General features: G+C 40.2%; 2 protein-coding genes and 1 pseudogene across 4 annotated transcripts in view; all 3 read left to right on the top strand.

The window, feature by feature from the left end:
* Positions 1–8,231, top strand: part of LOC109254863 (zinc finger protein 684) — a 29,573-nt gene extending 21,342 nt beyond the window's left edge. For both annotated transcript variants that reach the window (XM_019429125.2, XM_019429127.2), the window contains exons 3-5: positions 395–521; positions 852–947; positions 6,462–8,231. In XM_019429125.2, the coding sequence (XP_019284670.1) occupies positions 395–521; positions 852–947; positions 6,462–7,366 (1,128 nt within the window). In that variant the 3' untranslated portion in view covers positions 7,367–8,231. The remainder of the gene's footprint in view (positions 1–394; positions 522–851; positions 948–6,461) is intronic.
* Positions 8,232–14,376: 6,145 nt separating this feature from the next.
* Positions 14,377–27,521, top strand: part of LOC109254865 (zinc finger protein 214-like) — a 51,794-nt gene continuing 38,649 nt past the window's right edge. Inside the window, exons 1-2 of one of the 2 annotated variants that reach the window (XM_053896938.1) lie at positions 14,377–14,506; positions 19,577–19,703. The gene's annotated coding sequence lies outside the window, so the exon portion shown is untranslated. The other variant, XM_053896941.1, reaches the window with a different exon arrangement.
* Positions 15,394–25,017, top strand: LOC128775937 (zinc finger protein 684-like; annotated as a pseudogene).

Here is a 27,521-nt window from a genome sequence, read left to right as displayed (position 1 = left end):
GACTTATTTTACTTAGCTTAATACCTTCCAGTTCCGTCCACATTGCTGCAAATGGCATGATTTCATTCTTTCTCATTGCCAAGTAGTATTCCATTGTATATATAAACCATAGCTTCTTTATCCATTCATCAGTTGATGGACACTTAGGCTCTTTCCATAATTTGGCTACTGTTGAAAGTGCTGCTATAAACATTGGGTTACATGTGCCCCTATGTATCAGCACTCCTGTATCCCTTGGGTAAATTCCTAATGGCGCTATTGCTGGGTCATAAGGTAGTTCTATTTTTAATTTTTTGAGGAACCTCCACACTGTTTTCCAGAGCAGCTGCACTAGTTTGCATTCCCACCAACAGATAATGCACACTTTAGTTTGAAGATGAATGTGCCGTTACAGGGATCGGTGACATTCCAGGATGTGGCTGTGGACTTCACCCCAGAAGAGTGGCAGCTGCTGGACTGTGATCAGAGAACCTTGTATTGGGATGTGATGCTGGAGAACTTTAGAAACCTCACCGCAGTGGGTAAGGACAGTGGGTGGTAACTAACTCTTCACTGGAACTGAGCATGTACTCATAGTGCCCTTCCTGTGGGACGTGTGGACATTCTAAAGCATTACGGAGTTTGGCCCTGAATGTCAGTGGTCACAGACTCTTGATCCCCTTTGAGATGAAGCATAAACAGAGAATGTGTGTTTATGCTTCCACCTTCCAAATGGCGGAGAAAGGTCTTTTTTGTTCTAAAGTCTGTCATCCTTTCCAGGCTCTGAGATTCAAGGAGGCAGACCTGAATTGTGAGGTAGTTGTTTGTGTCTCGCACTTTGTCTCCAGTTCTGTGTTGTTTCCCACGAACAGGGGGTCCAGTTACCAAAACAAAAGTGATCTTCAAGGAGGAGCAAGGACAGGAGTCATGGATGGTGGAGGGGGAGAACCCATGTTGGCGCTATCCAGGTGAGTGAGAGAAAGCTAGGCAGATGGGAGTCTTTGGAACTGAGATTCCAGTTGGTCAGTGAGGGACAGGTACCTTTGAAGCACCTCTTAAAAGCCACACCTTTGGAAGTGACTGGGTATGCTTGACCTACCAATTCATTGTCAGATCCGCAGATGACACCTTCACTCACTCGGCCCACGTAGCTGTTTTTTGTCTTTGCTCAGCTCTTATATGGAGGAATGTCCCTTTCCTCTCTGCCCAGGCTCCCTATGCTTCCTGTTTTATGTAGGTCCTTGCTTTGTTCTCTTAATTCCCCAAGTCCTCATTCTTCTTTTTTCCTCATCATGATCATAGATTGGGGTGCCTGGGTGGCTTAGTTAACCAACCGATTCTTGATCTCAGGTCAGGTCTTGATCTCAGGGTCGTGAGTTCAAGCCTCGCATTGGGCTCCACACTGGGCATGGAGCCTACTTTGTAAAACAAAACAAAACTAAAAAATGATCCCAGATCTTTTTTTATACATCTAATTCTTTTTTTTTTTTTTTTTAGTTTTTTGTTTTTTTAACGTTTATTCATTTTTTTTTAAATTTTTTTTTAACGTTTATTTATTTTTGAGACAGAGAGAAACAGAGCATGAATGGGGGAGGGTCAGAGAGAGGGAGACACAGAATCCAAAACAGGCTCCAGGCTCTGAGTTGTCAGCACAGAGCCTGACATGGGGCTCGACCTCACGGACCGCGAGATCATGACCTGAGCCGAAGTTGGACGCTTAACCGACTGAGCCACCCAGGTGCCCCACGTTTATTCATTTTTGAGAGACAGAGAGAGGCAGAGCATGAGCGGGGAAGGGGCAGAGAGAGAGGGAGACACAGAATCTGAAGCAGGCTCCAGGCTCTGAGCTGTCAGCATAGAGCCCAACACGGAGCTCGAACTCATGAGCTGTGAGATCATGACCTGAGCTGAGGTCAGAAGCTCAGCTGACTGAGCCAACCAGGCGCCCCTATACGTCTAATTCTTACACTGTAGTCAGATCATGTAGATTTGAAGTCTTACTCCACCAGTCACTGTCTAACCTAATTATTTTGTAGCACAACTTTATTTATAAAACAGGGATAATATTAATCCTCACTTCAGGTTTCTTTTAAAGATTATGTGAGTTACTACATGCAAACCCGTTCAAGTAGTTGGCAGATAGTAAGAGTTCAGTATATGTTGGCTATTTTTATTTTTATTTTTTTTGTTTAATTTTTTAAAGAGATTTTTATTTTAAAACTTACAGGAACTTATGCTCTAATTATTCCTCTTTTCAAAAAAAAAAAAACCCAAAAAACCTTTTCTTATAGCATATACCCCATCTCTGTACCCCACCTTGCTCATCTTTCATCTCACTGCTGACTTGGGGTATCTACCTTATAGTGCATCTGTCCGCTTCACTTGGTGATACTGATGTCATTTGGAAATTCTCCAGCTTCATTTGAGTTGGTTCCTCGCTAATCTGCCCTCACCCTCACTTCCTGCTTATCCACCTTTGTTTCTTGCCTTCGTGTCTCTCTCCAGAACTTCTCCCACAGTAACTCCTTCAGAAACTGCATCCCTCTGAAGAACTTGCATGATTTTCTTTGTGCTCTCTGTGCCTCACCAACTTCCCATTCCCGTAATTTTCCCCACCTGGCTTTAATCTCCGTTTATTCATAGTAACCAATATTTAATATGCTTCAACCTTCACCTTTCTCTTTAAATTATAATCAAGGATAATGACTGGCCTGCTGCTTTGCAGTCTCTGAATCACTGTGGTAAGCAACTTAGCTTTTCTGTGTCACGAGTGTTTCCTTAAATACTGTTAGACTTATTACTGGTGATTTCAATTATTAGGTTATCCAAGACTGATTTAAAATAAAATTTTCTTTTTCCACAGAGCCCGTAAAAGAAGTATGTTTCAAATGATTAAGACACCAATTAAGTGTATTTTACATTCCTGGGACCCCAACTTCTAATACAAACCAAGTGAATTTTAACTCCTGCTATGGTGTCTAGGCCATTCATGATTCTATGTTGCCAATTCTGTTCTATTTTCTGTTTTATATTAGATGTTCGTGCAAGATTTATCCAAATCATTTCATTTTCTGAGTCACTCTTCTGACAAATTAGCAGGAGTTATTCCTTTATAACATTTATTAAGTGATACTTAAATGGCTTTTAAGGTCTCTTTAATGTGATCCCATTCTGTTTATCTGGAACGGTCCATCTTTTCCCTATTCCATGGCAGTTGGGCTCTTTAGTGAACTTTGTACACGATTTTCTTCTGTGTGTCAGTTCTTTTGATACTGGTGTGCTCTAAAACCAGCATGCTACTAAGTCTGAATTCAGTGTTCTCCTCTTTCATGATAACTCCAGCCTGTGTTAATCTCTACCTATTTGAAGCTCCGTCCCAGCTCTACTATGGCTCTTTCATGAAAACTTGACATATATTCTTTTAGATTTTTTTAAAACTTTATTTATTTATTTATTATTATTTTTTAAAATTTACATCCAAGTTAGCATATAGTGCAATAATGATTTCAGGAGTAGATTCCAGTGATTCATCCCCTGTGTATAACACCCAGTGCTCATCCCAACAAGTGTGTGCCTTAATGCCCTTTGCCCATTTAGCCCATTCCCCCACCTACAACCCCTCCAGCAGCCCTCAGTTTGTTCTCTGTATTTAAGAGTCTCTTATGTTTTGACCCCTCCCTGTTTTTATATTATTTTTGCTTCCCTTCCCTTATGTTCATCTGTTCTGTGTCTTAAAGTCCTCATATGAGTGAAGTCATATGATACTTGTCTTTCTCTGACTAATTTCGCTTAGCATAATACCCTCTAGTTCCATCCACATAGTTGCAAATGGCAAGATTTCATTCTTTTTGATTGCTGAGTAATACTTCATTGTATATATATATACCACATCTTTATCCATTCATCTGTCCATGGACATTTGGGCCTTTTCCATACTTTGGCTATTGTCAATAGCACTGCTGTAAACATTGGGGTGTATGTGCCCCCTTTGAAACAGTACACCTGTATCCTTTGGCTAAGTACTTAGTAGTGTAACTGCTGGGTCGTAGGGTAGTTCTATTTTTAATTTTTTAAAGAACCTCCATACTATTTTCCAGGGTGTCTGCACCAGTTTAAAACCCTGTATGCTCATGGGGCACCTGGGTGGCTCAATTGGTTATGTGTCCAACTTCGGCTCAGGTCATGATCTCATGGTTCGTGGGTTCAAGCCCTGCGTTGGGCTCTGTGCTGACAGCTCAGAGCCTGGAGCCTGCTTTGGATTCTGTGTCTCCCTCTCTCTTTTGCCCTTTTCCTGCTCGTGCTCTCTCTCTGTCTCTCAACAATAAATAAATGTTAAAAAACATTTTTTTTTTAAAACCCTGTGTGCTTTTAAGGCATCTTTTCTCATGATAATGCCCTGAAGAGAAAGTCCTATATCATTTTTTGTTTTTATACCATTGCTGAGCACACACTGGATATTTAACGAACATTTCATTAATTTACTGTTGTAAAGTCAGGCACTGTGGGATGCTTCTTATTCTTTCAGTGAAGCTTTTGTTACGTTTCCTGAGGAGGATTCAAAGAAAGCAAAAAAACCCATTACCATTTTCCAAGGTGTGAAAATTGTAGTTGAGAGGCAAAACAGCCATATCAGATATTTTAAAATTTTATGAGTGTGGAAGATTTGTTGGATGTACAATAACATTGCAGTTTTTTTCTAGCTAATTGTCAGAATGAGTGGTTTCGGGCAGCAGTGGGACTGTCCTGGAAGTTCAGAGAAAATGGAGCTTAAAGTTAAAGTATGCAAAGATGAGAGGAGTCATTTTTTGAGATTATGGAACAATGGCTCCTCCCTAAAGAATATGTAAGTACTAAATAGGGTGAGAGGTGATGAGGTAGAGCAAGTTAAGATGGGAAAGGAACATGAGCAAAATATTGTAATTATTTAGAGTCTAGAATTCTTGGAACAGAAGGTATTTGTTCAGGACTAGAAAAATGCGTGCTTAGATACCATGAATGAATTCATTATAATGTATAGTTTTGTTCACCAGGCTGATTGCCCTGGATATTTCAGTTGGTTACTATTAGTTGAGGGAACCCAGGACGCTGCTGCTTCCCATTAGTTGAAGCAGTGAGGAAAGAAGACAGGAACTTCACTCTGCATAAAGAAATGTGTACCGAAGGGGTGCCTGGGTGGCTTAGTCGGTTGAGTGTCCGACTTCAGCTCAGGTCATGATCTCTCTGCTGGTGAGTTCGAGCCTCACATCGGGCTCTGTGCTGACAGCTCGGAGCCCGGAGCCTGCTTCGGATTCTGTCTCCCTCTCTCTCTGCCCCTCCCCCGCTCACACTCTGTCTCTCTCTGTCTCTCAAAAATGAATAAATGTTAAGAAAATTAAAAAAAAAAAATGTGTACTGGTGGCTATAGCCCACTGCTTGGAGCAGCTCCACAGAGAAGAAGGCATGAGGTTAGAAGCTGGGGTGTTGTACTAACACTCCACAAGGAGAGAAATTCAGGAGGGGGGTTTTAACCCCTTCTCCCTCTTTTTTTAAGTTTATTTTTTTAAGCAGTTTCTACACACAATATGAGGCTCAAACTCATGACCCCGAGATCAAGAGCCATGTGCTCCTCCGACTGAGCCAGTCAGGCACCCGGTCCCCCCCTTTTTAGTGGAGAGATCGACTGGAGATTTGTAGTGTCTTGAGGATAGGAATGAAAAAATGTGACTTCCGCTTTCTAAGGACTAGGTTGTTGGGTAGATTGAAAGAAAATGTAAAAACTGTACTTGTCAAATACAAATACAACAAATAGTTGTCGTATATAGAAACCCAACCAGAATAAAAGCAATAGCAAGCAGACAGAATCTGTGCCTGGGCTTCCAAGGACACAGGAGAATGAATCCCAGCTGTTGTAGATTGGTGCCCTCTGCAGACGTGTCTCACCTGTGATTTGGATGGAGTTAGAGGACTGGAGATGTAAGAATGTTCTTGAAGGTAACTGCCATTGTGCCAGGTGATTAAGAGGAGAAAGAGATGTGAATGAGGGAAACGGGGAGCTGTCCTACCAGGGTAATCTAGGACCGGGGTGGTGGGGACTCTGATTCTGATCTGCTGCCTCCAGATCTGGTTTTTCCTCTGATATTTTCCCTTAACTCCAGAGTCTCTTGTTCCTCTGGTCACTCATCCATGGGTAGATCCCTGCAATAGGTCTCCATTCTGTGAGATAACCATGCATCAATTGTTGAGCAACCTTTTGACTTCCTTTGTGCCCTACTCACTGTAACTTGTGCCTATTTAACTGTCTTCCATAGGTCACAAGATAAGCCATCTGTTCTCATTGTCATTCATCTCCCATTTCCTCTTCAGCAGTTTTATTCTTAAAGCTCAAGAGCAAGGCAAATACAGGATTTATTTCAGAATTAGATACTAGATTTGAAATCATGTTTCTTTCAATAACTGTTGATGGAAAAAATTAACGAGGCATGTCTTATTGTACTCCTTTTTAGAAGCTGATTGGCTGCTTGTTGATGAATCAGAGAAGAACCAAGAAAGCAAAGACAATTTTTTGAATTCAGTTTTGTTCACCTTCAATAAAATTCTGACTACGGAGAGACACCATGGTTATAACATGAGCACAAGCCTTAATCCTACAAGAAAAAAACCATATGAATGTAAATCATATGGGAAGAGTTTGCAGTCTACTTTAGATTTACTTAATTATAATACATACTATACTGGAGAAAACTCTTATGAATGCACTCAATGTGGGAAAACCTTCAAAAAGAAGTTTCATTTCATTAGACATGAAAAAAATCATACGAGGAAAAAGCCCTTTGAATGCAACGACTGTGGGAAAGCCTATAGCAGGAAGTCTCACCTTACATCTCATCAGAAAATCCATAATGGAGAGGGAGCCTTTGTGTGCAGTGATTGTGGGAAAGCATTTATGTACAGAGCACAACTGGTGGTCCACCAGAGACTTCACACTGGAGAGAAGCCTTATGAATGCCATCAGTGTGGGAAGTCATTCACTTGGAACTCTTCCTTTACCCAACATGTGAAATCTCATACACTCGAAAACTCGTTTGAATGTAAAGAATGTGGGAAAACCTTCAGGTATAGCTCATCCCTTTATAAACATTCTAGATTTCATACAGGAGAGAAACCCTACCGATGTATCATATGTGGCAAAGCCTTTGGTAACACATCTGTGCTTGTTACGCATCAAAGAATTCATACAGGAGAGAAACCATATGGGTGTATTGAATGTGGCAAAGCCTTCATCAAGAAGTCACATCTCCTTAGACATCAGATAACTCACACAGGAGAAAAGCCCTATCAATGTAACAAATGTGGGAAAGCTTTTTCCCAGAAGTCAAATCTTATTGTACATCAGAAAACTCATACATAATATTCATGCTGTGAATATGACAAAGCCTTAAATATTAGATAAATCTTATTAAATCGAAAATTCATGGTGAAGAGAAATCCACCAATTTGGATTTGGCAAAGTAGATTCCCATAAAAAAATAATGCCAGTCATGTTCTGAAAGTGATAATAAAGTGTTAAAAAGATCACAGAAAACATTGATTTATAAATAATAGAGCATGGAGCTTAAAAAGTAGCATAAATTAATGAAGGAATTAGTGAAAACTACATTTACCGTCTCTGATTTTTATTTTTATAACAAATTATCAAATATGCAAGTGTGAGTATAAAAGGTTTACGTATTAAATTATATCTGTTAAGAGTGAAGCACATATCATTTTTTCTTCCAATCCTAAAAACCTGCAAGTGAAAAAATGTGGTTTAATACGAAGTATGAATTTCAGTAATATTTTCATCCATTTGGCACTTTTAATGGGCAAGGCAGTGTTACTGAGTCTCAGTCTCCTCTTTAATTATAAAACTTGTTGGGGCGCCTGGGTGGCTCGTCGGTTGGGCGTCCGACTTCGGCTCGTGTCATGATCTCACGGTCTGTGAGTTCGAGCCCTGCGTCGGGCTCTGTGCTGACAGCTCAGAGCCTGGAGCCTGTTTCGGATTCTGTGTCTCCCTCTCTCTGCTCCTCTCCTGTTCATGCTCTGTCTCTCTGTCTCAAAAATAAATAAACGTTAAAAAAAAAATTTAATTATAAAACTTGTTAAAAAGATGTTTTCCTGTGTATGTAAGCAGCAAAACAATATACCAATTGAGAGGGAAAAGCATTTGTATTCTGTATTACGGTAAGCATTCAGTTGAAAATAAGTTTGTAAATAAAACATTTGCCCTTCACACATTCCTGTTCTTTTTCACTGGTGTATCTACATAAGGTGTAAGCACAGCTCAAGTAATGTTTAACTGAGGTACCATCTGTATTTGATTTTAATAGACTAGGGTGTCCTGATACTTTGCAACTTTGGGGGAGTGAGTTTTTGTGTCTGTTTTTGTTTTCTTGTAAGAAATTGAGACAGGCTTAGCTCTTACGGGTGCCTGGAGTTGTCCTTGTGACAGCATAGGCGGCGTTAAGTTGCAGAGAGCGTCTCCCTCCTTAGCAACTTCACTTTGGAATGTGATATTATGTAAGTTATGCATAGTCCCTTAAAAAGGATGAACCACCCATTATTTAAGCTGGAGTTTTTAATTGCTGTCCACAGTGTTCCTTGATAATGTCAAAAAAACTTTATGCCTTTTCCTGAGTAGTGACAAAACAACCTGAACCTAAATTTGGAAATCAAGCCTTTTCAAGTTTAAGCTGAGTTATAACTGTTGCATTGTTTTTCTTTCATTAGCCATTTTTTGAAGAGTAACATTGAGTAATGATTGTGAGAGATAGTACTTTTTTGAACAAGCACAGAAGAACTTATGGAACTAAGTTAAATCTTGTCTACTGACAAGAATTCTTCGCTTGACCAAACTTTTATCAGTCGCCTGCACCTTCTAGGCCTTCTCTTCTGTGCACTTCCTTGTAAAATGGTTTTAGCAAGAATCTCATGGAGTCAGTTTAACCAGAACTCCCTACCCTTGGTATTTGATCAGACTCCTCATCCTCTACCATCCATCACCCTGGCCTGTCTTCAGCAACAGTCGCGTTTGTTAGGTCGATTTAGCCAGAATCCTCCTTACCTCTGATTTTCCACCCACTGATTCCCACCTTGCTCCTTTGCTATAAATTCCCACTTGCCCATGCTGTATTCAGAGTTAAGACCAATCTCTCTACCCAATTGAAATCTCAATACAGTGGTCCTTATACCTATTGCAATGGTCCTGTCTTGCCATCTTTAACAAGTGACCTTGAATATCTTCTTTCTTTTTTTAATTTTTATTTTCGAGAAAGCGCAAGCGGGGGAGGGGCAGAGAGACGGAGACACAATTCAAAGCAGGCTCCAGGCTCCGAACTGTCAGCACAGAGCCCGATGCGGGGCTCAAACTCAGGAACCGCGAGATCATGACCTGAGCTGAAGTCGGACCCTCAACCGACTGAGCCACCCAGATGCCCCGAATATCTTCTTTCTTTCATACTCCCCAAGTGTTTCCGGAGGCTACAGGCTGGTTTTACTCTCGTAGTTCCAAAAATGTCTGGAACCCCTTTCTTTTGGAATTGTCTTTCAGAATCAGTTTGATAGCCATGCCGGAAATTCTTTAGGTATTTATAGTCACAGGACTTGCCTTTTTTTCAGCTCAACGTTTTTCTCACTTCCTACATGAGATCCTCATTTTGTCCTACTTAGTTTTACCATTCCCATCCTGTCTCCCTTTCCCAAGCCCTTATCTCTCATCTGAGAAACTCCAAACTACTTAAAGGTAGTAGTTAGGGAGAGAGGCGGTAGGGGGCTCTACTGTTGCCAGCATGATGTGAGGCCCCTTGAAAGAGCAGCTGTGTGGGTCAACGTGGCAAGAAGTGTGCGGTGATCTGCTCTGGGGATAAGGGAATAAAACAAGGGAGTTTTAATTGTAATATATCAGGAAGCATGTAATCTGGGGTTCATAAATTATTTTGCTCCCTTCTGTAAGTGGAAGTAGGAATGCACTAGTAGAAAAAAATATTTCCAGTACTGGACAGATATAAACTGCCTCCTAGACAGCTTTTGCCACTGACCTCATTGTCAGGCTGTACAAAATTTTGGCAAGAAGAAAAACAGAACTATGCTTGGACTCATCTAAACATCTTGGATTCCCAGAACTCCCTAGTCTATTTGTGCTCTGTGGCTGAGACAGCCACGCACAATTTAGGTGAGAAATCCCTTGATTTTTACCACCTCTTTACAGTTTGTCATACCTTGAGATTTTCCGGGGGTTTGTTGTTTGTTTGTTTTACTCTATAAAAAGATAATTCAAAATGCCTTTTCTCTCTTTTATTTATACATAGGTGGTGTATTGGCATTTCCCCCCCAATGAAACTGTTCATTTTTCTGATTATATATGGTAATTTTTAAGAATCAAATATGAAAAATGTAATGAGAAAACAAAAAATGGAAAGGGAAATCTGAGTTTAGGAGTCCTCATGTTCTAGAAAAAAGGAGAACATTTAGGCCTTCTAAGATGTAAAAAATTAAGAGTAGAAAAGCATAGAAATAGAATATGTAACTTACAAATCTGAAGAGAGGAATAATGAGAACTTAATATATCCAACAGAGATCAGGGAAAGTGAAAAGTGCAGAAAAACTCTACACTTTATTCATATTTCACTACTTTCCCCACAAATGTCCTTTTTCTGTTCTACGATCCAATCCAAGATACCACATTGTATTTAAACCAACAATGTTCTTTTTAACAAATTTTTTTTTTCCAGTCCAGGATCCAAACCAGGATTACCATTGCATGTCTTTTTTCCTTTTCTTTCTTTTCTTTTTCTTTCTTTCTTTCTTTCTTTCTTTCTTTCTTTCTTTCTTTCTTTCTTCTTTCTTTCTCTCACAAAGACCATATGGATTTATGGATTTATTTAATTTATTTCTTTAGTAGCATAACTTTTTTTAAATTTTTTTTAAATATAATTTATTGTCAAGTTAGCTAACACACAGAGTATACAGTGTGCTCTTAGCTTCGGGAGTAGATTCCCATGATTCATCACTTATATATATAACACTCAGTCCTTATCCCAACAAGTGCCCTCCTCAATGCTCATTACCATTTTCCCTCCCGGCCCCGCCGTCAACCCTCAATTTGTTCTCTGTATTTAAGAGTCTTGTGATTTGACTCCCTCTCAGTTTTTTTTCCTCTCAGACTATTTTTTTTCTTTCCCTTCCGCCATGGTCTTCTATTAAGTTTCTCAAATTCCACGTATTAGTGAGAACATAGATCTTTCTCTGACTGACTTATTTCACTTAGCATAATACCCTTCAGTTCCATCCACATTGTTGCAAATGTGAAGATTTCATTTTTTTTTCATTGCCAAGTAGTATTCCATTGTATATATATATACCACATCATCTTGATCCATTCATCAGTTGATGGACATCTGGGCTCTTTCCATACTTAGGCTATTATTAATAGCCCTGCTATAAACATTGGGGCTATGAATCAGCACTCCTGTATCCTTTGGATACATTCCTAGTAGTGTATTCCTAGTAGTGTTACTGCTGGGTCATAGGGTGGTTCTATTTTTAATTTTTTTGAGGAGCCTCCACACTGTTTTTCAGAGTGGCTGCACCAGTTTGCATTCCCACCAACAGTGCAAGAGGGTTCCCCTTTCTCCACATCCTTGCCAACATCTATTATTGCCTGAGTTGTTCATTTTAGCCACTCTGACCGGTGCAGTGGTATCTCAATGTGGTTTTGATTTGTATTTCCTTGATGATGAGTGATGTTGAACGTCTTTTCATGTGTCTGTTAGCCATCTGGATGTTCTTCTTTTGAAAAGTGTCTATTCATGTCTCCTGCCCATTTCTTCATTGGATTATTTGTTTCTCAGGTGTTGAGTTTGATAAGTTCTTTATAGATTTTGGATTATAACCTTTTATTCAATACGTCATTTGCAAATATCGTCTCCCATTCCGTTGGTTGCCTTTTAGTTTCATTGTTTCCCTTGCTGTGCAGAAGCTTTTTATCTTGATGAATTCCCAATAGTTTATTTTTGCTTTTATTTCTCTTGCCTCTGGAGACGCGTTGAGTAAGAAGTTGCTGCAGCTGAGGTCAGAGGTTGTTGACTGTTTTCCCCTATAGCATTTTGATGGCTTCCTGTCTCATATTTAGGTCTTTCATCTATTTTGAGTTTATTTTTGTGTCTGGTATAAGAAAGTGGTCCAGTTTCATTCCTTTGCATGTTGCTGTCCAGTTTTCCCAGCACCATTTGCTAAAGAGACTGTCTTTTTTCCATTGGATACTCTTTCCTGCTATGAAAGATTAGTTGGCCATACATTTTTTGGTCCCATTCTGGGTTCTCTATTCTGTTTGATTGGTCTATGTGTCTGTTTCTGTGCCAATACCATACTGTCTTGATGATTACGGCTTTGTAGTACAGGCTAAAGTCCGGGATTGTGATGCCTCCAACTTCGATTTTCTTTTTCAACATTACTTTGGCTATTCAGGGTCTTTTCCCACTGCATTTCTTTAGATTCCCTTAATCTGAAATAATTCCTCATCCTTTCAACATCTTTCATGACTTTGTTATTTTTGGAAAGTACAAGCCAGTTATTTTGTTGAATGTCCCTCGTGTTCAGTTGGTCTGATGTTTTCTCATAATTAGATTCAAGGAATGCATTTTCGGCAAGTATATTACATAAGTGATATTCTCAGCATTTCAGGACAGGAGGCACAATGTTGACTTGTTTCATTACTGGTAATTTTAACTTTGATCACTTGGTTAAGGTGGCATCTACCAGGTTTCTCCATTGCAAAATTACCATTTTTTTCCTTTGTAATTAAGTAATTTGTAGGAGAAATATCCTGTTTTTCATCAAAAATTTATTAGTATCAAATAAAATACAACAAGTGCTCCATGAGGGCTGGTATTTTCATCTGTTTTGTTCATTAGTACACACCTAAATCAATGCCTGGTACATAACATGAGCTTGATCAACATGTTTTTGTTGAATGAATATTAGATATATGCTTACAATAAGGCCTGATAGTATACACACATTTTATTTTATGTTTATTTATTTTTGAGAGAGTATGAATGGGGGAGGGGCAGAGAGAGAGAGAGAGAGAGAGAGAGAGAGAGAGAGAATCCCAAGCAGGCTCCGTGATGTCAGTGTGCAGTCTCACTCAGGGCTCAACCTCATGAACAGTGAGATCATGACCTGAGCCAAAGTTGGAGGCTTAACGGACTGAGCCAGCCAGGTGCCTCCACACATTTTATTTTAAAGGGTGGGGGCAGAGGATTGAGGTAAAAAGATCTGCAAAAAACAAAAAACAAACAAATAAAAAACCATGTAAAAGAGAAAGTGTCTCAAACCCACTCTGGGCAAAAGGGTTTTGTTTTTGTTTTGCACACTATAATTCATGGGGAAAATTATCATTCTGGTACAATTCTGGGAGAAACTATCATTCCTAATAAGAAATTTTAAAATGGCTTTCATTGATTAAAACTTGGTCTAGAGGGGCGCCTGGGTGGCTCAGTCAGTTAAGCGGCCGACTTTGGCTCCGGTCATGATCTCGTGGTCTGTGAGTTCCAGCCCCGCGTCCCGCGTCGGGCTCCGTGCTGACAGCTCAGAGCCTGGAGCCTGTTTCTGATTCTGTGTCTCCCTCTCTCTGACCCTCCCCTGTTCATGCTGTGTTTCTCTCTGTCTCAAAAATAAATAAACGTTAAAAAATAAAAAATTAAAAATTAAAAAGACTTGGTCTAGAAACTAGTCATTTCCCCACCTTGATTCCTGAGAGATACACTCTCCTCTTTGTAGCTAGCCAAAAATGATTAGGTAATCCTTCTCTTTTCCTTTTATAAAGTCTTTTCCCTGAGTGAAACTTGAAATTGGACTCCTGCCAATGTTACTTTACAGCAAGACCGTAATAAAAAAGACTGAAACTTACTCATAATTAGGCTGTCTAAAGTAAAGAACCTTTTTAGCAGGGCTCTAATACATTAAACAGTTAATATTTAAAAATTATTTAAAATAAAAACATATTTATGTTATTCCTGTGTTGCTAAAATAAGTTTGTTTTTAAAAAGAAAATGAAAGAAGAAATCATATTTGGCCATGATACATTTTCCTTTCAAATTAATTACTGTTTCCTATTTGCCATGTCGATATGCTATATATTTTCCATATGTCATCTCTATATAAATAACTCAAAATTACATACACGTTTCTCTTCAATATAACCAGAGCGCTCCTTGAAGCTCAAGTGCCACCAAACTAGAAATTTCCACCAGGTGAAGGGGAAACCCCTAAGGCTTTGCCGACATAAATTCCACGAGCCTTGTGGGAAATGTAGTCTCAGGTGGCATTGCCGGGAAGACCCTGCGAACTCTCGGCGGATTGTTATTCCCGCGCACGCGCAGGAGGGCCCTCCGGAAGTGGCTTATGTTCCTCGGCGTGCTTGGGTGCTGAGCTGCTAGTGATCGTGAAGGGCTGCAGGGACAGTTGAAGGGCAAAGACCGGCGTGTTGGTTCATGCAAAGGAAGTAAAAATTGTAGGTAACCCCGCTGCACGGTAGCATGTGACTCAGAAAGCCGAGGAAGGACGAGGCTCCCGCTGCCCTGGGGTGGAGCCCAGGTCTGGCTGGGGTGCGGCGGATCTGTTTGCGTCGCCGTGTTGTAGGTGCTGTGCACTGCGTAGGGAGCCCACGCCTGGGCGTTGAACTGCCCCTCACCTTATTCTAGGAGCCTTTTGACTCTCAAACTGCAGTGAACCCCCTCAAGGTGGCGGAGACGAGAGCCAACACATCGAGAGCCAAACACTGTTAAACACTTTTCAAAGTGCATTTATTTATCATGGTTACTCAGCGTTGTTAAGTGTCCTCATCATTTCACAGAGAGATGTGGAGTTACCTGCTTCAAAGCGCACAGCTGGTAGTAAGTGGAGGAGATGGTGTTCAAACCCAGAGCAGTTTTACCTGAAATTTCATTCCTTTTTGCAGCATAGTACTCTGAAACAATAAAGTTAGTTTGTATTCTTTCAGAGGAGTGAATGTTAAGTGAATTTCGACCTGTGATCATTGTTTTTTGTTTGTTTGTTTGTTTGTTTTTGAGAGAACCCTTAGTGTCTCTGCAGGAAGACTGTAATTGAACCTGTGGGTCCTTCTTGCATGTACCTGCCTGTTTCAGTTTCCAGCAGCCCTGGTTAAAATCTACACAAGGCCAACCTAGGGCCACAGATGATTGTGAGTTTACAGTCTTGGGGTCCAGGGTGAAGGTTCCAGTTGCTTCTCTGTCCTCCAGTCCATCTTTTCTAGAAGAAGGAAAGAAGAAAGAGATTAATCCTGGGAAGACTCTCCTGACCTGGGACTTTTTATCCCATTTCAGGAGAGACAGGAATCGTCTTTCATTCCACCTATCTGGTGAGAGTAGAGCTTGACTCATGGCATTACAAGTGAGTGCCTTCAGAGGTGTTGTCCTAAGTGTTTGAGGAGAGAGCTGAGAATTACAGAAAAATGGAGAGTTGGGTGTATGTGGTTGGCTCCACAGGAGAAGGAAACTCACAGGAGGAAATTGAGGGTATGATCAAGGGAAGGAAGAATCAAGAACTGCTACAGAATACATTGTTTCTTTCCTAAACACCTTCTCTCCTCCCCTCCCCATCTGCCTGCCCCAGCCTGTCCTTCTTTCTCCCCTTCTCTCTCCCTCTCTGGGCTCTCACAAACACACATTAGCACCAGTGCATCCCTTTCATTTCCTATTGGTCCACTGGTTCTTTCAAGGCTGGTTCCATACTGTTGGAGTTGTTACATTTGCCTTTTGGTGTACTGATTCCCTCTGTCCCCTTGCCTAAATGCAGAAAGAGTTTACAGAGTAATCACAGACTGGTAGCGCCAGAAGATTTTTTTAGGCAACTTCTAGTTCTGCTTCCTCATTTTAAGGAGGAATGAAACTAGCCCGGAGATCGCAATTGAGTGCCTGGAACTAAACGGCTTGTTAGTGGCTAAGTCAGGTGCCAGTCCAGTCTCTGATTCCCAGATCATTGACTTTTTCCTGCCCCACAGTTCATTTGGGCCAAAGTTGCTTAATAAGTTTCTTTTGAAAATGCGTAGCAAGGAGAGAACCAGCACTAAAAGCGGTTCATCCATTAATGCATTTGGCAAACATTTGCTAAGTATCTGATGTGAGCCGAACACGGTTCTGTTGCTTGGTGAGCAAAACAGAGTCCACACTGAGCAAAACAGAGTCTCTTTTCGTGGAAGGAAATAAGCAAAAACCAAATAACCTGTCACCTGGTGGCAAGTGGTATGAGGAAAAGGAGTAAGGGTGTATGGCCTGATGGTGACAGTGAGAGAAGCTGTGTTATATGAGGGGGTCAAGAAAAGCTTCACTGCTAAGTGACATGTAGGCAGGGACCTAAAAGAATTTAGAGAGTGAGGGATGCCTAAGTGGCTCAGTCGGTTAAGCATCTGACTTTGGCTCAGGTCATGATCTCGCAGTTCACAAGTTCGAGCCCAGCGTCGAGCTCTGTGCTGACAGCTCAGAGCCTGGAGCCTGCTTCGGATTCTGTGTCTCTCTGCCCCTCCCCCACTCATACTCTGTCTCTCAAAACAACACACTACAGTAAACATTAAAAAATAAATAATTTGGGGTGCCTGGGTGGCTCAGTCGGTTAAGCGGCCGACTTTGGCTCAGGTCATGATCTCGCGGTCCGTGAGTTCGAGCCCCACATCGGGCTCTGTGCTGACAGCTCGGAGCCTGGAGCCTGTTTCAGATTCTGTGTCTCCCTCTCTCTGACCCTCCCCCGTTCGTGCTCTGTCTCTCTCTGTCTCAAAAATAAATAAACGTTAAAAAAAAATTAAAAAAAAAACATTAAAAAAAATAATAATTTAAGAATTTAGAGAGTGAGCTGTGCAGTATCCGAGTTTTTCCAGGGAAAGAACAGTCCAAGTAGAAGAAATGTACAGAGATCGTGAGTAATCAACCTTGGTATTTTGGAGGAACAGCAAGAAAACGTAAAGTCTGATAGGATGACCTGTCAGAGAGTGATTGAAAGATTAAAGTAAAAGAGATTAGGGGCACCTGGATGGCTTAGTTGGTTGAGCATCTGACTCTTGATTTCTGCTCAGGTCATGATCCCAGGGTTGTGGATCGAGCCCTGCGTGGGGCTCCACGCTGAGTGTGGAGCCTGCTTAAGATTCTCTCTCTGCCCCTCTCCCAGGCTTGCTCACTCACTCTCTCTCTAAAATAAAAAATTAATTAATTAATTTTTTTTAAATTTTTTTTTTAACGTTTTTTTTTTAATTTATTTTTGAGACAGAGAGAGACAGAGCATGAATGGGGGAGGGGCAGAGAGAGAGGGAGACACAGAATCGGAAGCAGGCTCCAGGCTCTGAGCCATCAGCCCAGAGCCCGACGCGGGGCTCGAACTCACGGACCGCGAGATCGTGACCTGAGCCGAAGTCGGTCGCCCAACCGACTGAGCCACCCAGGTGCCCCTAATTAATTTTTTTAAAGTAGATGAGATTAGAAGAGGTGGAACCAAAATGGTGTAGGGACTTATAGACCTTGGCTTAAAGTTTATATGTATATTTGTAAATTGTATATGCATATCTATTTCTTATGTGTATGTGTATATATGTATGTGTATCTGAAAAAGTAATGCTTCATAAAAAATTTAGAAAGTACAAGTATAAAAGTTATGATCCTGCTGTTTTTACAACCATAAATAATAATTATTTACATTTTGATATAGGACCGCCAAGGTTGTGTGTCTCTGGGTGCATATTTAAAAAAAAAAAACACAGGGAAGGATCATATTATGTACTTTAATGTACTTTTTTCACCTACAAATATAAATGGAAACTCTTTCCATAACAATATCTTTCTATAGCATTTTTAGAAAAATCAACACCATATTAACGGACATTTAAGCTGTTGTCAGTGTTTTCATATTGTAAGCAATGATGTGAAAACATTACTTTTTATCTCTCCTTGCCTTTTTTATTTTTAAAAATAATTACAATTTTATTGAGTGCTTACCATGTGCCATATATTGTTCTTAATGCTTTACATGTATTGACTTAGTTAATCGTCATAAAAATCCTATGACGTGTATTATTATTACCAGCATTTTGCAGATAAGAGAAGTGAGATACAGAGTGGTTAAGGTAACTCTATCAGGGTCACACTGCTAGTAAGAGGAGTAGCTGAATTTGAACCCAGGCTGCCTGGCTCCAGAGCCCAAACTTTAATCTTTGTATCCGTCCGTTTTTATTTCTTTAGGATAAATTTCTGGGTGAAAAGAAATCCTTAGATAAGAAATTAACAATAAGTTGTAATATATCAATGGAAAGAAATGTATACATCTACCCAAGAGAGCACATCCTTGTCCAACTTTCCTATGATCATAGCAGAATTAAAAGTGGACAAGTTGGTGGGGCGCCTGAGTGGCTCAGTCAGTTAAGTGTCCGACTTCGGCTCAGGTCATGGTCTCACGGCTCGTGAGTTTGAGCCCCGCGTCGGGCTCTGGGCTGACAACTCAGAGCCTGGAGCCTGCTTCGGATTCTGTGTCTCCCTCTGTCTGCCCCTCCACTGCTTGCACTCTGTCTCTCGCATTGTCTCAAAAATAAATAAACATTAAAAAATTAAAAAAAAAAAAAAAGTGGACAAGTTGGTGCTTCCAGAATGTGGACTTGTGTTACTTGTTTGAATAATCATTCATTTCATTCTTCAGTAGCCTATTCTAGCAGGCATATGAGTACTGTACTTATTTCTAGGCTGGAAAAGCAGAGAAATCCCCCTAGTCTTGTTTTCATAGATCTGCGTCCTTTCCCATGAGCATCAGAAAATGACCAATTTCTAGGCAAGACACTTATCCATCCGTCCACCTGTTCATCCATTTATTCATTCAAATTTCACTTTGTTTCCTCGTGAATTTGCAGTGACTTACAAGAATCCATATACTGCAATGGGAAAGTATAAATATATAAGAAACAGGAAAAATATAGATAGAAATTTAAATTGAACACACACTTAGAAAGCTGATATGAAGGTCATAGGGTCTGCACACTAATGTTGAATGCAAATGTGTGATTAATCAGTCAGAAAAAACATAGCCAATCAATGAATTATTGGCCTTGTCCTAGAGAATAAGGCATAACAATTCCATAGATAAGGTTTGCCTCGCATGTACTATGAAAGAAAAAATTTGATAAGTGTTTATTATGTAGGAGATTTGTTATAAATGCGGTAGGGGTTTTCATATGACCATTTTTGGTGTCCTTTTTATCTAAACATACATGAGGCCAAGGCCATGCTCAGTGAACTTAATATTTTCTCTTTTTCCTTCTCTTCCTCTGTACCTCCCCATTATATATGAATGTATATATATATGTGTGTGTGTATATACATGTGTGTATATGTGTATGTAGTGGGGCAATTTGAATATGATTTTGTTCTCTCACAAATTTTAATTCTGAGTCTAGTACATAGTAGTTTTTAGTTACCCTGTATAACTTATTGCAGACTGAGAACAATGAACATAATCAGAGCAATTGCTCTGAATCCCCTCCACGTCCCCCAGCGGTACTCACTACAGGTTAAAGACAAATGTGCCGTTACAGGGATCGGTGACATTCCAGGATGTGGCTGTGGACTTCACCCCAGAAGAGTGGCAGCTGCTGGACTGTGATCAGAGAACCTTGTATTGGGATGTGATGCTGGAGAACTTTAGAAACCTCACCGCAGTGGGTAAGGACAGTGGGTGGTAACTAACTCTTCACTGTAACTGAGCATGTACTCATAGTGCCCTTCCTGTGGGACGTGTGGACATTCTAAAGCATTACGGAGTTTGGCCCTGAATGTCAGTGGTCACAGACTCTTGATCCCCTTTGAGATGAAGCATAAACAGAGGATGTGTGTTTATGCTTCCACCTCCCTCCTCTCCTCTCTGCCCGGGCTCCTACGCTGCCTGTTTTATGTAGGTCCTTGCTTTGTTCTCTTAATTCTCCAAATCCTCATTCTTCTTCCTTCCTAAATGTGATCGCAGATATTTTCTGTGTATCTGGCTCTTACAGTGTAGTCAGATTGTGTGGTTTTCAGAAACAAGGAATGAGGTAAGAGTCTAGAGTGTTGCACTAATAATACTCCATCTTGATGGAAGGGAATCAAATCTCAGAAATAGTGAAGAACCATCTTCTCCCCATTTCCCTAACATTATTATTATCAGCGGACTTAGCCTTGTAGGGATTTGAGCTTGGCATTGATTTTGTTACATCGGACAAGGTTACATTGACTTCATGGTAACCATCAGAATTGACCTTGACCTCAAAATATATAAAGGCAAATGTTGCTATAAACTAGAAGCCTTGTGTTTCAGGTCCCCAAAGTTAATAGAAATCATAAGTGTGGAAACCAAAATGGAAACTTTGAGTTGAAGGGTGTGGTGTCATGGGCAAAGCAGGGTTCTGGAGAGTGTTGTATCTAGGAAATTGAAAGAGGTTGTAAAAAGCAGTTAATTTTCAGGACAAAGTCATGAAAAGTGGTAGAAATAGCTGATGATACACGCAAACAAAAATTTATGGCTGGTCTCTCAAATGTTCCTCTGGGCCCCTCCCTGTGTTCCTGGGTATATGCAGGCTTTGGGGGCTGAATCCTAGCTGGAAGTGGAGTTGGACAGTTTTATACACAGAGGCCTCAGCCATGATTTGGATGATTTGAGAGGATATAGGAGTGTGCTTACGGATAAAAGGGAGTTAATGGTTTCATAGTCATTTGGTGGTTGTGTGCAGGGGAAGGAGAAAGAGAGTTGTATGAAGGAAATTAGGAAGATCCTAACAGGATAATCTTGTTTCTTTTAATGTAATGTTTATTTATTATTGACAAAGAGAAAGAGAGAGAGAGCATGGGGGAGGGGCAAAGAGGGAGACACAGAATCCAAAGCAGGCTCCAGGCTCTGAGCTGTCAGCATAAGAGCCAGACACAGGGTTCAAACTCACGAACTGCGAGATCGTGACCTGAGCTGAAGTCAGTCGCTTAACCGACTGAGTCACCCAGGGGCCCCCAGGATAATCTAGTTTTTAGATGTTGTTGGCCTTGACTCTTATTAAGCTTCTCCAAACCAATCCACATCTTCTCATTTCCCCATGCTACTTTTATGCCTTGCTCCTCTGATTACCCTTTCATTTCTCTGACATGGCTCTTCTGTTCTCAGAGCTCAAAACTTTGTGTCCTTGTTAAGAGTGCTTTCTAACATCATCCTTTGTCATTATAACTTTACCTTGTTCCCGTTTCACCGTCTTCCACAGGTTGGAAAGTCTTGTTTATAAATAGAAAAAGCTATTTGTCGGGGTGCCTGGGTGGCTCAGTCGGTTGGGCGTCCGACTTCGGCTCAGGTCACGATCTCGCGGTCCGCGAGTTCGAGCCCCACATCGGGCTCTGGGCTGATGGCTCAGAGCCTGGAGCCTGCTTCCGATTCTGTGTCTCCCTCTCTCTCTGCCCCTCCCCCATTCATGCTCTGTCTCTCTCTGTCTCAAAAATAAATAAACGTTAAAAAAATAAAAAATTAAAAAAAAAAAAAAAAAGAAAGAAAAAGCTATTTGTCATTATTGTTTTCCACAAGACCCCATTTCAGCAATTTGTTCTTAAAGCCCAGGGGCAGGGCAAATACAAATTTCTTTTGTTTTGCTGTCCAGAATGGGGAAGTAGACTCCAAGAGAGATTTGTGTGTGTGTGTGGTAAAAAAACACAGAATATGAGATCTACCCTCTGGACAGATTTTTATGTGTACAGTACAATTTTGTTAACTGTTCGCACATCGTTGAACAGCAGATCTCTAGAGCCTTTTCATCTTTCGTGACTGAAACTTTGTACCTCCTGAATGACAACTCCCCATCTCCCCACCCCTCCCAGCCCCTGGCAACCACCGTTCTACCTTCTATATCTACGTGTTTGACTATTTTAAATTCCTCATATGAGTGGAATCTTGCGGTATTTATCCTTCTGTGACTGGTTTATTTCACTTGGCCTAATGCCCTCAGGGTTCATCCATGTTGTAGCTTATGATACAATTTCCTTCTTTTTTTAAATAGTATGTATGTAGATACTACATTTTCTTTATCCCTTTACCTTAAAAAAATTTTTTTTTAATGTTTATTCATTTTTGAGAGAGAGACAGAGCGCGAGACAGGGAGGGACAGAGAGTGAGGGAGACACAGAATGTGAAGCAGGCTCTAGGCTCTGAGCTGTCAGCACAGAGTCCGACGCGGGGCTCAAACCCACAAACTATGAGATAGATCACCTGAGCCGAAGTCAGCCGCTTAACCTACTGAGCCACCCAGGTGCCCCATATCCCTTTACCTTTTAATTGACATTAGATTGTTTCTAACTCTTGGCTATTGTGAACAATGCTGCAGTGAACACGGGAGTGTAAACATCTCTAGAAATCCTGTTTTCAGTTGTTTTGATAAATGTCCAGAAGTGGGATTTCTGGATCATATGTTGGTTCCCTTTTTGGTATTTTGAGGAAACTCCATAGTGTTTCCCACAGTGGTTGTACCATTTTACATTCCCACAAACAGTGCACAAGGTCCCATTATCTCCATGTGTTTGTGCCAATACTGGTTATTTTCTGTTGTTGTTGTTGTTTATAATACACATCCTAACAGATGTGAGGTGTTCTCTTATTGTGGTTTTGACTTGCATTTCCCTGATGATTAATGATGTTGAGCATCTTTTCATGTACTTGTTGACCATTTATTTGTATGTCTTCTTTGGAGACAGGTCTATTAACGTCCTTTGCCCATTTTTTGCTATTGAGTTGTGGGGGTTCCTTACAGATTTGAGATATTAACCTCTTACCTGGCAAGTGTTTTTTAAACATTTTTTTTCTCCCATTCTGTAGGTTGCCTTTTCACTTTGTTGGTTGTCTCCTTTGCTGCACAGAAGCCTTTGGATTTGATGTGGTTCCAGTTGTCTGTTTGCTTTTGTTGCCAACGCTTTTGGAGTCATTCAACAACTCTTGCCAAGACCAACCTTACAAAGCTTTCCCCCTGTGTTTTCTTCTAGGAGTTTTACAGTTTCAGGTCTCACATTTAAGTCTCTAATACATTTTGAGTTGATTTTTGCGTGTGGTGTAAGATTAGGGTCCAATTTCACTCTTTTACATGTGGATATCTGGTTTTCCTAGCACTCTTTGTTGAAGAGACCATCCTTTCCCCATTGTGTAGTCTTGGCTCCCTTGTTGAAGACCATATATGCGTGCGTTTGTTTCTGGGCTCTCTCTTCTGTTCCATTGGTCTAGGTGCCTGCCTGTCTTTATGCCAGTACTATACTATTTTGATTAATGTAATTTTGAAGTAATGGTTTCAAGTCAGGAAGGATGAAGTCTCCTGCTTTGTTCCCTTTCTTAAGAATGTTTTAACGATTTGAGTCCTTTGTGGTTCCATATGAATTCTAGAATTGTTTTTTTGTATTTCTGCAAAAAATACCCCTGGGATTGTATTGAATCTGTAGATTGCTTCGGGAAGTATGGACATTTTTAACAATATTAAGTCTTCTAGTCTGTGAAGTCAGTTTACTTGTCTTTAGTTTCAGCAGTATTTTGTAGTTGTCCATATACAAGTCTTTCACTTCCTTGGTTAAGTTTATTCCTAATTAATTCTTTCTGATGCTGTTATAGGATCGTTTTCTCAATTTCCTTTTTGGATTATTTGTTTTAGTGTATGGAAACACAACTGATTTTTGTATATTGACTTTGCATCCTGCAACTTTGCCAAATTTGTGTATTAGTTCTAAATAGGTGTGTGTGTGTGTGTGTGTGTGTGTGTGTTCTTTAGGGTTTTCTACATATAAGATCATGTCATCTGTGAACAGAGATACTTTATGCCTCCCTTTCCAGTTTGGGTGCCTTTATTTCTTTTTCTTACCTAATTGGTCTAGCTAGGGCTTTAGGACTATGTTGAATAGAAGTGGTCAGAATAGGCATCCTTGTTGATATTATAGACTTTAAAATTTTTCTTTTCCTAACATGAGATTGGAAAGAGTAACTGGGAATGTTTAATTTTATACCTTTTTAGAAGTTATCTGCTTACTTGATGATGCACTAGAGAGACAGGAGGGAAGCAAAGACAATTTTTTGAATCAAGATATGTTCACCTTCAAGGAAACACTGACCGTGAAGAGAGTCCAAAATTGTAACCTGAGTATAAAATGTATTTCTTCAAGACAAACACAACATAAATGTGAGTCAAATGGAAAGAGTCTGCAACCTAATTCACACTGGCTTAGTTATAATAAAAGTTATACCGGAGAAAATTCTTATGAATACAAGGACTGTGGAAAAGCCTTCAAAAACAAGTTGTCTTATTAGACATGAGAAAAAAGCACAGAAGGAAAAAAAAACTTTGGCTGCACTGAATGTGGGAAAGCCTTCCAAAAGAGGTCTCATCTTGTTAGACATGAAAAAAAGCATACAAGAGAAAAAAACCCTTTGAATTCAGTGACTGTGGGAAAGCCTTTAACAGTAAGGGGCACCTTGTAGCCCATCAAAAAATTCATAGTGGAGAGAGATCCTTTGCGTGCAGTGATTGTGGGAAAGCATTTGTGCACGAAGCACAACTGGTGGTCGGTCCCCCAGAGACTTCACACTAGAGAGAAGCCTTATGAATGCCATCCGTGCGGGAAGTTGTTCACTCACAACTCTTCCTTTACCCAACACGTGAAATCTCATGCACTCGAGAACTCGTTTGAATGTAAGGAATGCGAGAAAACCTTTGAGTACAGTTTATCCCTTTATAAACGTTCTAGATTTCATACAGGAGAGAAGTCCTACAGATGTAGAGAATGTGGCAAAGCCTCAGTGCTTGTCAAGCATCAGAGGATTCATACAGGCGAGAGACCCCACGGGTGTACGAACTGTGGAAAAGCCCTCATCAAGAAGTCACATCTTAAACATTACTTAACTCCTACAGCAGAGCATGTTTTAACCGGAAGACACATCTCACTGTCCATCAAAGAACTCATAAACACATGGGAGCTTTGTGAATGTGGGAGAACGTGCAGTTAGCCTTTTAATAAAGCAGCAAAGAATTAATAATGAGAAAAAAACCCCACCAATTGGATGAATGTGGAAAAACATGTTCTGAAATTCATATTCTGTAAGTGGTACTGCTAATTTTATTGAGAAGATAACAGAAGATTTTGAGTTTACAAGTTGAGAATTTTACTGCATAGCATAAAACTGAAGAAGTTGTAAACAATTTCAAAATCAAAGCATCAAGCTGACTGTAATTACATATATGTATTGCCCCAATTTATGATTTTTATACGTTATACAAGTGCATTGCTTAAGAAATTTGTATAACCATAGGTTTGAAATATGTGCTACGCACATTACACGAAATTATATCTGTTATGACGATGGTTGCACAGCATTGTGATTGTACTTAATGCCATGAATTACTTAAAATGGTTAAAATAGTACATTTTATGGTGTGTATATTTTATTGCAAGAAAAAACATATAAATAAAACTTAAAACCAAAACTATGTCTGGTAAAATGTCTGGTAAACACCGTCATTGTCTCTTCAAATCTAAAATCACCATATGCAGAATTGCTAATTATAAGTGAAATCAGTGCCTTATTATGTAGAATGAAGTTCAGTACTATGAATTTTATCTCTGACCATTTCTTGGCACCTGTGAATAGTAGTGGAGGTTTTTACTGAGCCTTCTGGAGCCTCCTTTTAAATAATAGAAGTCAGGGACAGTGATGAAATCTTGCACTGCCTCTGCTGAGCTGAAGACATTGGGTAATATGTTTTCTTGTCTGTGCAGAACACCAAAGCGTGTGTGTATGTGTGTATTTAATCCTGATTAACTGGATACTGAAGAAAGAAATCAGCTGTGTTTTGTAATACTCTGAGCACTTAGTACGGGAAGAGAGGCATTTCTTCAGGTAAATAGTCATGTAAATAAAAGCCATCCTATTTAACTGGCACGGCTACCTTAGTGGGACAGAACCTAGCTCAAGCAGCATGTAACTGGGGTACTTTGTTTGGAAAAATTAGGCATCGTGATACTTTGCAGAAACTTCTGGAAGAAAATTAGTACTTTTTTGTTGTGGAAATTGATTCAGAGGTCTCTCAGGCCTGGTTGGAAGTTTCCAGGTGACTAGCACAGGTGTCAAATCCAGCTCTTTGAAAAGCTTTTCTGCTTTCTTGAGCTGCTTACCAGCTCTTGTATAATTTGACATTGTGTAAATTTTGTGTTTTCCTTTTAGAAACACGTGAACCAACAGTGATTTAAGTGGAAATTTTTTATTTCAGTTTAAGTGTTACTTGATAATGTAAAAAAGTCTTCAAGCCTTTCAGTGGTTGTGAGGCTTAGGTACAGACAGCATTGGACTTGAACCTAAATTCACCAAATCAGGTTTTCTCTTGCAAGCAAAGTTATTGGATTAAATGTGTGAACTTGGAATTGTTTTAATGTCACGAGCATTTTTGCAGGGTGATGATGGGTGAAGACTTACTATACCTAAGTGATTTTCTGAATATCCATCAGATCTAAAGTTAAGCCGTGTCTCGCAAAGTTTCCAATACTAAGACTCCATGCTAGTTAAACAGGCAGCCACTCCAGACCTCTTGGCAAACCACAAAGGTGTATATGTAAACTAGTTATAAACTCAGGGAGTTTTTCTCAAGTTCCCCTGCCTTGTCTCTCATTTCCTCTTTAAAGCTGTCACTTCGCTTTATTTAACATTACTCTTCCCCTCCTAGTTCTTTTTCAGCTCCTGTCCTTAGCAGTAATAGCATCTGAACAAACCCAAACTTTAAGACAGCAAGAAGATTCCCTTAGGGATGTGGAGTGTGTCATTGCCTCTAGAAGGATGTGAGACCCCTAAGAGTCCGTCTTGCGCATCAGGGTGGCCAACTGAGGACAAGGAGCCTGGGAGTGTTATTTGACGTTACCGCCTGAGCTCCATGAACTAAACTGTTTGCTCCCTTCCTTAAATGCTGGAATTAATAGAGTGAAAGAATTAGCTAGGTATGAACCAAAATCAAAGAGGTGTTTGAAAAGTTGAAACAGAAAAAAAAATTTTTTTTTCCTATTTATTTATTTATTTTTTTTTCAACGTTTTTTATTTATTTTTGGGACAGAGAGAGACATAGCATGAACGGGGGAGGGGCAGAGAGAGAGGGAGACACAGAATCGGAAACAGGCTCCAGGCTCCGAGCCATCAGTCCAAAGCCTGACGCGGGGCTCGAACTCACAGACCGCGAGATCGTGACCTGGCTGAAGTCGGACGCCTAACCGACTGCGCCACCCAGGCGCCCCGCTTTTTTTTCCTATTTAAACCAAGTCATTGTCAGGCACTAAAAGTCATGAATCCCGCTATTTCTGATGCATTTCATGGGGCCAGAGCTCATGTTTGAGAAGGGGAAACTGGGTCCCACTGTGGTACAAATAGGTAAGTGCATAAATTAGCAACATTTTGAGATTAATTGTGAGGCCTGCAGAACGTCATGTCCATTAATCAAGTATGCAAACTATGTTTAAGTAAAATGGAGC

This window comes from Panthera pardus, unplaced genomic scaffold (assembly GCF_024362965.1).
Source record: "Panthera pardus isolate Hobbes unplaced genomic scaffold, ASM2436296v1 HiC_scaffold_11, whole genome shotgun sequence".
Lineage (NCBI taxonomy): Eukaryota > Metazoa > Chordata > Mammalia > Carnivora > Felidae > Panthera > Panthera pardus.
This window is presented reverse-complemented; position numbering and strand designations above follow the sequence as displayed.